We start from the raw sequence: 11,595 nt of genomic DNA, 5'->3' as shown, positions 1-11,595 counted from the left end.
TACCTGATACTTTCAGTTTATTAATGTAATAATTTTATACATGAATATCATATAAAATATAGTTTAAAATGTAAAAGGATCTAGGTAAGAGCTTTGGTCAACTCCCCCACCCCTCCTCCACACACACAATGCTGAACACATAAAATATAATGACTAAATATTTATTGATTTGTTAAAACCTTTCTTTAGAATTAGAGGAGGAAAGCAAATTCTGAGAAGCCTGCTTCCAGAAGGAATTTTTTTGAAATTCTTTAACACAGGATACCTTAAAAGAGTAGTAACACACTTACGAGTATCTGATTCTAATGCAAACAACATGCGTATTATTGTATATATCTCATCTGCAGGAGAAATGAGAGAGTTTACATCTGAATTATTTATTCAATTATTGGTTCATTCATTCACTTTCACTGAAAGCCCACAGTGGGCCAGCCCAACTTGCTTCCAGGCATTGGAGCTGGTGTGACAAATGCGGGGCTGCCTGTGTGGAGCTTACAGTCCACAGGAAACAGAGTCGATTACACAAGTGATTTACAAACACGTGGAGTGCATGCTGTCACAGGACACACTAGATTCATTCAGAGCACACAGGGTAACAGGACCATGTGAGGGTTGGGGACAGAAAAACCATACCGGTCACACAGGAGGTGGGAGGCCTCGGTCCTTGGAGTCCTATTCAAAACCCCAAGCTGTGCCCTGCACAGGGACAGGTGTGAGTAGAGGAGGAGCTTCTTTAGTCTGGCTGGTGTCAGCAGGCGGGTCACTGCCTCATCTTTTTGGAAAGGGTGGAGATGATGGTGAAGGTCAAGAAGATCACACCAGCTGTGCCTCCGATGATCAGGCCCAGGATGCTGCCGTGCACCTGCATGGCCTGACAGCGCTCTCCAGTGTAGAAGAAGGTGTGATCGGAGACACACCTGGGGAAGAGGACACATGGGTTCATGTGGGAGCCACCGGAGCCTCCAGCAGTTCCCAGCCACAAGCACCAACACATCAGCAACAGCAGTGAACGCTTACCGAGTGGTTCCACATGCCTGGCCCCATTCGAAGTGCTTTATATGAATCAGTGCATCGAAGCTTGTAACAATCCTTTCAGGTGGCAGTTATTACCAGGCCATTCTTCCCAACCTCACTTTGCAGAAAGGTTAAAATAACTTGCTCAAGGTCATGAGGTCAGTGAATTGCACATGAAGTTTAATCCCAGAGGTCTATCTCCAGACCCAGTACCCTTTGCCCCACACACAGAGTTCAGGAGGAAGGTTTGGAGAAGTTAAAGAAGAGGTTGCCTGACACTGGCTCAGACTGTGAGCTACAGGGGAAGTTCTTCAGATAGAGTCTCAGTGCGTTAGTTCGACCTTGAAAACTTCTAAATGACATCAATCAAAGTGTTACTGTAAGGTGAGGTGTTGGGCACACAGTGGACACATAATGGCTACGCCTTCCTCGGTGCTCTTTTTAAAAAATGTTGCTGTGAAAGTTAACTAATCTCAGAACCAAAGTGTTAAGGGTAGTGTTTCATCTCTTCCATTCAAACAATTCTAGTCTTTGTGTCAAACAACATTCCTGACACAAAGTGCAACCCCAGAGTAGAATGAAATGATCAAGTTAAGGTCTCCTTTATTACTCCTGGGACTGTTTCACCTTTAAAGGTCTCATCTCTAGCCTAGAATTGGCTTCTTAAAAATCAGTGAATAATAGCCACTTTGTACAAATTTTTCTTTGGCCCAGTCCCCTTCAAATACAGATCAATTATGTGAGGTCTGTCTAGAAGGTACCCAGCTATGTAATATGAAAAATAGAGACATTCACTGAAGAAGGTGCAAGATACAAGAAACATTGTACAAAGGACAATAACACTTTAGTCCCCTTCGAAGTAAGCACTTTGGGACCTCACACAGTTCTAATTGCCATGAGCTGCTCCATCATATTTTCCTGAATCTCAATGCCAGTCTGAAATCTCTTCCCTTTCAAAGGTGATTTTAGTTTTGGGAAAAACCTAAATCACCTGAGAAGGTGAACCTAAAACCTGAGAAGTCACAGGACACCAAATCTGGCCTGTAGGGGGCTGAGTGACCTGGGTGATTTGATGTTTCACCAAAAGAGACATGATGCATGAGTGGGCATATTGTCTGATGAAGCTCCCAATCACCAGTTGCCCATAGTTGCAGCCTTCTGAATCATCTGAATAGTTTTCAAGGAGGAATGTTCAACTTAATACAAAATTTGATGCAGATTAGTCACTCTACTCAGTCATTTTGAATGTGACAGCCACACAGTACACATACTCACTCAACAGCATCTACCACACCCACTGATCAGTACAGTGAAGTCATCGTTGCCCATGCACATGCATTCCAGTCCACTCTCCTTGGCTGCCCGGTTACATCAATATTGCACAAACTGTTCTTATTATGTTAACAATAATTGAACATCTTCCTGGACAGACCTCATATTCCCTGGTATTACTTTAGAGGAGCTTATTTGCAAAAAACACCAAGCTGCAGTCTTATGGGAGAAATAATTTGGTTGATGAGAGGCTGACACACAAGTAGAAACCCTTGGCCTTCTTTACCCTGTGAGGGATGAAGCCCGTCATGCACACATGGAAATCTGGTATCGGGGACCTACCCGCAAAGAGGTGCAGTCCCAGGGCTGCACAGCCCTCAAGAAACATGGTGGGCACTCTCCAATAACAGGAAATTTTGGGGAAAAAAGCTCTTTGGAAAGTAATTGATTCCAGAGCTGGGGCAGTGCATATAAAAGATGAGCCTGGAACATCCTGTGATGTCAGAAAGTAATATTGTTTTCATGAAAGAATGAGTTTGTGTTGAAAGGACACAGAAGGCTGTCTGGAAGAGCTCGAAAAGGCCAAAGCTGGAACAACATGAGCAACAAAAGAAACATTGGCATATTGAAATACAGCCCAGAGAATACAATAAGTATTTATGACTCCTCAAGGATTGTAATAAATAATTGTGTAGATAAGTGAGAGAATGGAAAAAATAGAAAATCACCATTAAAATATAAGAGTGGTGATTATTCTGGCATGATCCACCAGTGGATGCTGAAATTAGTGGGTGAGAATTTGAGGAAAAGCAGGAGGTCTGTGTGGTCTCAGGGTGTCTCTCCCAAGATATACACTGAAATTACAGAGTGAGGAATGGTTAAGTTTTCCAGAGAGAAGCCTGGTGGACACCCCCTGACTGATGATCAAGGTTAACATTGCCATCAGGACACAGAGTCACATCAGGTACCCCTCACAGGACACACTGAGGAGGGCTTGTCTTATCTCCACTCTTCTTGTCCAGAAAGTACAACCTCAATGGCATTATGAGAAAGCAGCAGATAAACCCAGACTGAGGAGCAATTCATGAAATAACTGGCCAGTACTCCTCAAAAGTGTTAAGGTTTTGAAAAACAAAGACTGAAGTGTTGCCCCAGAATGAAGGAGACTAAGGAGACATAAAAACTAAATGTAATGTGGGATTCTAAATTGGACTCTGGAAGAGAAAAAGGACATTGGTGGAAAAACTGAGAAATCTGAATAACACCTAGAGTTCAGTTAATACTACTGTTAATAGTACTTATTGCATTTTCATTAATGTTCATTTATTTCTTGGCTTTGCTAACTGTTCTCTGGTTATGTAAGACAAGATATTAACATTAGAGTATGAGGAATGATGTAGTATTTTTGCAATGTATATGTAGTCTAAAATAATTTCAAAATAAAAGTCAAAAATAGAAGAAAGCATTGGAAATCAAAGAGAACTCAGAAGAATTGTAGATATCTTGAGTCAAGCAAAATGATTCCTACATCTGCTACTATTCTGTCAAATAAAACTGACACTTCTGTCATCACATAAGTCCTTTTATGAAATATTTTATTGCAAATAACAAATATTAGAAACAGAAATTTTAAATATAGCAGACCATACAATCAGACAGACCCGGGTAATCAGTATTTACCATCTGGGTAGTTTTAGACAGATTCCTTAACCTGTCGAATTTCAACTTCCTTATGCACTAAGTGGAGATAACTAGGGCCAGCACGTCACAGGGTGACTAAGAGGAACACCTTAGGTGACGCATGCACATTGCTCAGGCAGCACGTGACACACAGCAAGCAATCCAAAAAAATCAGGTACTCTCACTGCTAGTACTAAAAAACATAACTATAATAATAGGACAACAGAAGTAATAGACAACAGGAATAATATGTCACCACTAAGAACTTTGACAGTCAGGGAAGATGAGGCTTGGTCTTGAGTCCCACATGACAGGTCTTGGGGCAGAAAGCCTCTGGGCTAAGCTCCCAATTGTTTGTGAGACTGAGGTCAAGTTTCCAAATCTTATCAGCATTCACGTTTGTTGACAATGCCCCAGAGGCAGAAAAGTGAAAAAAGTCAAGTGATGGGAGATTTGGGAGTCCTCTGCTTTGGCAGCATAAACCTGCCAATTCAGGGCATAGCTTTGTGGAGTCAAGGACAGCCACGTCCAGTGGACCATGGAGCCCTGGCCTTAACCTGAGAACAGCACCTTTTACTAGGATAAGCACTCAGCCCACCCCTGCTGACCCCCCACCTGCCTCCCCAGCCACAAAGCCTACCTGCAGCTTGCCATCCCCTTCACATTCACACAGATGCCTTCGTTTTGACAAGGATTCGGGTCACATGGATCTCTGAAGTACGGTGGCCAGTTGTGGTCTTCCATGGGGCCTGTGCCCTCTACTGACCGCTTCCGTCGGCTGGGCTGCCCTTGACCCTGGCTGCTAGGGAGGGCTTTCTCTAACAAAGCCCGTGAAGAACCTTCTTCTGAGGTCTGCTGCTCCTGGCCTTGGAGAATGAGGCCTTGTGGGGACAGCCTCGTGTTTTTAATGGGGACTTCAGTTTGGTTAAGGTGGGTGATATCTAGGGAGGAAGATCTACAATTAGTATCTGACTTCAGCTGACTTCCACTTCTGGAGCAAGTCCCCTCGGTGGCCTCTACCCATTATCTTTAATGACATGAAAATGGCTTTAAAGATATGTTGGCTGACTCTCACAATGTTAGTTATTTTTATTTCAGGTCCAATCACATTTTTATTTAACTTGAAAAAAGAATATAAAGTCAGCACAGATAGACTGGTTAAAACTAAACTGAAGTCAGTGAACTGTCCTGTTTGATGTTATCAAAAAAGATGGCACTGAAATCTTAGTTTTTCCCAAAGGCAGTTAAACCAAAGATGGGAGGACTTTTGCAACAGTAAAATGTGGCTCTTTCAGAACACATCTTTTTTTTTAACATAGTCCTCAAAAAAAAAATTCCCCACCTTCTACCAGATGCCTAAAAATCAGTATATAACCAGTAGAACACCCAGAGGATAGGATTATGTATTCAGGAAGATCAGTAAAAGTACCTTCAAAGTCCACAAAAATGATAAGGTCATCATTTTTAAGGAAACTCCTCCTTCTCAGCATTTGGTGGGAGATGACAGAACTCCAACCCCAGTCCATGGTTCTGTAACATTGACAGTTCTGGTCATAAAACCCCACGATGGACGGGTTGTCCCAGATGACGGAGCCATTCATTGCTGCAAGGTTATAGGTAAAACAAAATCACATTATCTCTTTACACTTCACTTTCCAATTTGTCTTGAATGGGTATACAAAGCTTTGTTGATCAGAAAATTAAAAGGTTGAAAAAATTCAGGTTATATCCTCTTCCCAGGAGAAGTAAAACTCAGAATTGGAAGGAGGAAAGGGCAGAGAGCAACAGCTCTGAATGGTCAATTGTCCACTATTGAGTGAATTCCTCAATGAAGACGGAGGAGCAGATATACCTTCTTCTTTTAAGCCTTAAGGCTCTTTATCAAAAAAAATAGTTTGCCTGTTTATGTATTGATGCAAGTTTGTTTCATGAATATACTGATGATCAGAAATATTTTCGGAGGCAGTGCATTAGTTCTGCATGGAGCTTAGCAAATTTTGAGCATCCGGTAAAGGAGCTCCATGAAGCAGGAACTGCCTGATTTGTTTGTATTCTAAGGACCTGGCACAGAGTTTGGTGCATTGCAAGCCCTTCGTGGATACTTGATGAGGAAATTCAGGAAAGAGAAGGAGGATAAGATGACATTAAAAATGTTAACTGAATACTCCAATATGACTATGTCATTAATATGCCCAGGGAGGAAATGTGAGAGGAATGTTAATCTCACACAGATGAGAATCACATGGTAGCCCTTCCAGGTAGAGGGGAAACTCCTAGAGCTACTTACCTGAAGATGTCTGGGACTTAGAGGTAGTGAACACCATGCTTGAGGACATTCTTTTCCTGACATCAGGTTGCTGGTCGAGTATTGTCATTATCGCCTGTCTGTTTTCCACTGGCCACTCCAGGATGGCATCATTCTCCCCACTGCACAGGTGAAAAGCGAGTCCTAAGTAGCCCAAGCTGTTGGAGTTTATTCTACCATGAGGGTATAAGGTCAACCCAAAACCATATCCCTCTGAATTGTAGAATCGAGGGCTCAGGATCGCGTCCCCTTTAACTGTGTTCTGAAGGACCTGGGAGAAATTCCGTACTGTCCAAACCCCTGTGGGGCATGGTGTTTCTGTCAGGGTGATGTCATCCAGGTAAATTCCCCCATTCGAGTTCTGGGGGTCACCTTTTGTGCCCTGGAAAAGGTAGCGAAATTTCTTCTCCTCTCTGAGTATCACATGCGCAATTTTCCAATTTTGGTCAATATCTCCTGAGGACAGATAATAAGATTGGTGACAACTGTGGCCAACACTTATTGAGCGCCAACTATGACCCTGGGACTGTGCCAATTACTTTATATGAATTATCTAACTGAAGCCTCACAACAACCCTATGAGATAGGGACTGTTATAAACTGGTTAAGGAAGTCATGTATCTAGTAATGGAAAGTGGCTATAAAAAGACACACTAAAACTCATACAAATAGTAGTCATAAAATTCTTTTCCATTATCATTCAGTTTCACAGGTCCTGGATTCTCCCTGGGTTTGATGGTATAAATATATCCTCAACTCCTCATTTTAGCACGGAATACCCAAGTATTAAGCCGAACCTCACAAGAGTCATTTTATAATCCTAAATTCCCACAATGGCAATCTCATATGGTCCAACCTGTGACTTGATGCCACAGCAGGGACATATGGAAGGCTCTAGAATAGATAGAAGAATAATAGAATGTTTCATTAAGATGCTTCCATAGAGCTGCCATGAATCAGGCCAGTAATAGATGGTGCTAAGGCTGACACAGGCAACTCTCGCCCTTGGTAACTCAGAATTGTCATCTACAAGGGGATGACAATTGGTCTTCGTAAAAACATAACATATTCTGCAGTACGTTTGCATAAAACATTATATATATATACATATATATATATAGAGAGAGAGAGAGAGAGAGAGACAAGGAAACACAGAGACAGAAACAGACAAAGAGAAATATTTTATAGGTAAGTGTTTTGGTTAAAAAACACATTTTGCACAAATTAAAGCTATTCAAAATGGTTGTAACTATCTTAGGTTGCATACCACATAAATGCTAAATGATATTCAATCAAACTTTCAGAGAAGTTTCATTGACAAATCAATATCAGAGTGGACTACTTTAAAAATCTATTAAGATGACACTTCCAGGGAATTTATACAGTCACATTCTGAATTCAGTAGAATTCAATGCATAGCAGGGTAAGAAACTAAGTTAGACACCAAAAGGCTGGTTGACTTCATGCTTATGAGGATAACACTTTTAGCTTCATATGGAAGTGAGGAATAATAGATCCCACCAATATTAGTAAGACTCAAATTTATTTTCTCATTGAACATGTACAATCCTTGGTAACATAGCAAACTCTCAACCCTTAAAGGGCACCTGGCTGTTATCCCTCCATTTGATGAAGATGTTCTGTAAATTTCAGCCAGAAAAGCGAAACCCTCAAAACCATTATGTGTAGAATTCCCAAGTAGCCCAGAGTGGCCTGAGCACAGGTGATTTGGGCACCTGTTCTTATGAGTGGCCCCGAGGAAACTTCTACCCTTCAAAAGCAGCAGCTTCTTCTAGAAATACACAAAGAATTCTTCCTTTATTTGGACTCACTCTGAGAAATTCTTTATTGAATGAAAAACTAGGAAAGTATGTCTTTCTTTCCCTAGTAATGAGTGAATGACCAGCACAATAGAATGATGTAAATACTTGGCTTTATAACCCTGGGTATTGGCTTTATAGCCAGACTACCCTCACATCCAACTGACTACCATGACATTTTAAGGTTTTCATGCTGACCCTCTTATAAGATACATAGAGTATCACTTAGTAATGTGTAAATGTTATAATGAAATTAATATATACAAATGGCTTATTTCTCATCAAATTCACAAGTAAGCTCAAGTTACTTCAGCACATTAAACAATGGTATCATTCAGTTTTCTGAAACAGATGCAAAAACACATATTTAAACACATATTTAATATGGTTAAACACATATTTAACCATAGTAAGTAGTGGTCAACTATTTAACCAACCTTTCCAGCAGTCTCATTTCCACTTCCCTTTTACCTTCCTATCTCCACCCCTCAATCACCAATGTTCTCTGCCCTGGCTTTCTCCAAAGTGCTAGTGAAAATTGAACTTAGATATTTTAATTGGCCTCTTACAAAAGTGTATTTCAGCTTCACCTAACCCCTGGTTACTGCTTCTAATTTGTGAGTGGTTAAAACATTCATTGCATGGTTCAAACATGCCAGATATTGTGCTAGACATTTAGAAAGAGGGATGTGAAGGAAAAGGGAAGAAGGAAAGAAAAAGAAGGAGGAAAAGAAATAAAGAGAAGGGAGGAAGGGTGAAGACGGAAGAGGGAGGGAAGGGAAAAGAAAAAAAGATTCATGATCCCAGATTTTAAGCCAAATCAGTCCTTGTGTGAATGCCTCCAGGTACCTTGGAAGGTCTCCACCTTGACCAGCTTGCGAACATTGCCCGTGCCATCATCCCTCCGGACCCAGATGACAAGTCTGTCTGAAGGGCTTCCTGTCATTCTGTAGAAAAACTGCAGACACTGCTGCTTCCTCTTTGGGTAAAGAATCCGAGACTCCAGCAAGGCTGCCTCTTCTGCCAGCCCTGAGCTGGTGTTGAAGAACATGAAGTAGCCGGCACCTATGGAGAGAGCACGGATGTCCCACCTCTGGCTGCCCACACCACAGGGCACCCTCTACCTTTGCCAAGGGAAATAGTGAACAATAGCCACTATCCAGGCAACACAATCTAGAACTCTTTTAGGGAAAAAACAAAAGGAGGTTGTGTGTCAGGATGTATTCCATTTGTCTCCATGAACAGTCTCACTGGCTGGGGCCACAGCTCTCCACTGCTTCTTTTGATTGACTTTGACCCCAAGTTGGTGAAATGTAGATCTCCAACTTCAGGAAATAGAGGCTTTGAAAAAAGTTTGATGGAATTTAGTGCCTATGAGAGGAATTCTATTTTCCTCATTGACTTCACTGTTTAAATTAGAGATTCATTCCAAGGATAAGAGCTGGTCTCCTAGTTGTATAAGAAACAGTGGGATTCAAAGGTTTAGAGTTTTCAATATTCACTTTATTAAGCATTCAATTTCACCTGTGTCTAGCCTAATAACTGGGCACATTAGCAGTGGTAAAGAATCATAAGATGGGGCATTCAAACCATATTAGAAATTAATTGAGGATTTCTTCTGTATGTAAAAAAAGCTTTGAACCCTGGCCAGGTGGCTCAATTGGTTGAAGCATTATCCTATACACCAAAAATTTACAGGTTCAATTCCCAGTCAGGGCACATACCTAGGTTGTGGTTTGAGATCCCCAGTGGGAGTTTAAGGGAGACAACCAATTGAGCTCTCTCTCTCTCTTTCACATTGCTGTTTTTCTCTCTGTCCCCCAACCTTCCTTTCTCTTTAAAAGCAAAGAAAAATGTCCTCAGGTAAGGATAAAAAAAGCTTTGAAAGAGCTCTGAAAAGAAGGAGGGGAAAGTGTCTACATTTGTGCCAGAGCTGGAGTTTGCCCAAGTTAGATATCTCAAAACTTTCTCCCCACAAATAAGCAAGCTGCTGACGTAATGAATACGTCACTTAAAAACCAACACACTTTTCAAAGTCAAGCACAATGAGCAATTCTTGCATATTAAGAAGTCATTTAAACTGTACTCCAGAATTCAACCTCTTACCAAATGGTCCACTCAAAGCATTCCACAAAGTGAAAATGAAGGGAGCACCTACAACAGTTCTAACTACCAAGGCAGCAGGGCTCCTGCTTCATCCTACCTCCCCCATCGGGTGTGTGCCTTTCAGATTGGCGGTGAGCATTGATGTTTAAATAAGCTTTCCACATAGCTTTAAATGTTGTAATGACTTTAAAATTACACCAGGAAAAGTCATATTTTCTTGTATGTTCTTCTCAATATTTGAACTTACTAGGCTGAGACCTCTGCATTATGAATTAGAGTGCTTGCACTGAGGAAAACAAGAACTCACACAGCTAAGAAGGCCTTCAGGATGTCCTTGCTTAGGAATTCTTCCCAGGGATACTCAGAAATGTGAGCCAAAGTCCAGTAACTCAGGCCTGGCAGTCTGGTGACCTGAATTCTCACCCTGGCTCTGCCACTAACTAGGTGTTCATTAATTTTTCTGGGCTTGAAATGGGAGATGGCTTCTACCCTTCAAGCTCTTTGAGTCTATGCATCTACCTGAACAATGCCAGAGCTTGCTAGCAGAGGGAACATGGACCCATAAAGAGCCTCTTGTGGAAGAAGCAGAATGGCCAGTCAAGTTAACCTGATAAACCCTTCCTAGATACTTCTGGACTCTGATCCTTTCCTTTCCTATTCAAGTGTTAGAACATTCTTCTAGCATGTTCCTCTCACACAAAGATCACCTTTTTATCTGAAAATTGTGTATTAGTGTGGCAGCTAGCCAAGAGGAGAGATTGGATTAGAGTCCAGGATGAAAATTTAATGAGAGTTTTGGGCTTAGATAACCCTTTGGGTACTTGATATCATATGGGTGATAATCTGATGTGTGACAGACTTTCGCCCTTTACCAAGGCCAGAGGAAGGGTGGTGGTGACTTACAACTTCTGACATTCTCCCCAGTGGCGTGGAGTCTTGGTGACAAGCTGGGTCCCTCTTCTGAAGGAAATCTAACCAACTCTCACGCAGGCGTGGACTAAGGGACTTTAATATACTCCAGTCCTTATAAAGCTATTACAATTTATAACTCCACCTGCTTCCAAATAAGGTTGAGATGACTTCAATGACCAGCATTTAATAAAAGGATGCTAGAATAAGATATCTATATATATATATATATAGATATATAGATATACATATATATATCTATATATATATACACACATATCCATCCATCCCCTGGAGGAGAAAGGACTAGGGGGGAAATAGGGAGTGAAGCTGCTGGCTGCAGCTGGAGATTCTGCATTATCTTCTTCTGTCCTCACTGTGGAGTACCAACATGTCGATGGGTCAAAAGGCTTACTAAAACAAAGACTTAAAAAATAAAACGACTTTTTGTGGGCACAATGAACAAGTGGTAGAGCCAGATTTCACACC

At 41.4% G+C, this 11,595-nt stretch overlaps 1 protein-coding gene across 1 annotated transcript in view; it reads right to left on the bottom strand.

The window, feature by feature from the left end:
• Nucleotides 1-384: 384 nt before the first annotated feature.
• The window catches only part of MEP1A (meprin A subunit alpha), a 29,439-nt gene continuing 18,228 nt past the window's right edge, over nucleotides 385-11,595 (bottom strand). The window contains exons 7-11 of the mRNA XM_036022594.1: nucleotides 8,941-9,156; nucleotides 6,254-6,727; nucleotides 5,396-5,569; nucleotides 4,607-4,907; nucleotides 385-917 (exon numbers count right to left, since the gene is read on the bottom strand). Coding sequence (XP_035878487.1) covers nucleotides 761-917; nucleotides 4,607-4,907; nucleotides 5,396-5,569; nucleotides 6,254-6,727; nucleotides 8,941-9,156 — 1,322 coding nt within the window. The 3' untranslated portion in view covers nucleotides 385-760. The remainder of the gene's footprint in view (nucleotides 918-4,606; nucleotides 4,908-5,395; nucleotides 5,570-6,253; nucleotides 6,728-8,940; nucleotides 9,157-11,595) is intronic.

Source organism: Phyllostomus discolor, chromosome 4 (genome assembly GCF_004126475.2).
Source record: "Phyllostomus discolor isolate MPI-MPIP mPhyDis1 chromosome 4, mPhyDis1.pri.v3, whole genome shotgun sequence".
NCBI lineage: Eukaryota > Metazoa > Chordata > Mammalia > Chiroptera > Phyllostomidae > Phyllostomus > Phyllostomus discolor.
The sequence above is the reverse complement of the archived record's forward strand: the minus strand, read 5'-3'. Positions and strand labels throughout refer to the sequence as shown.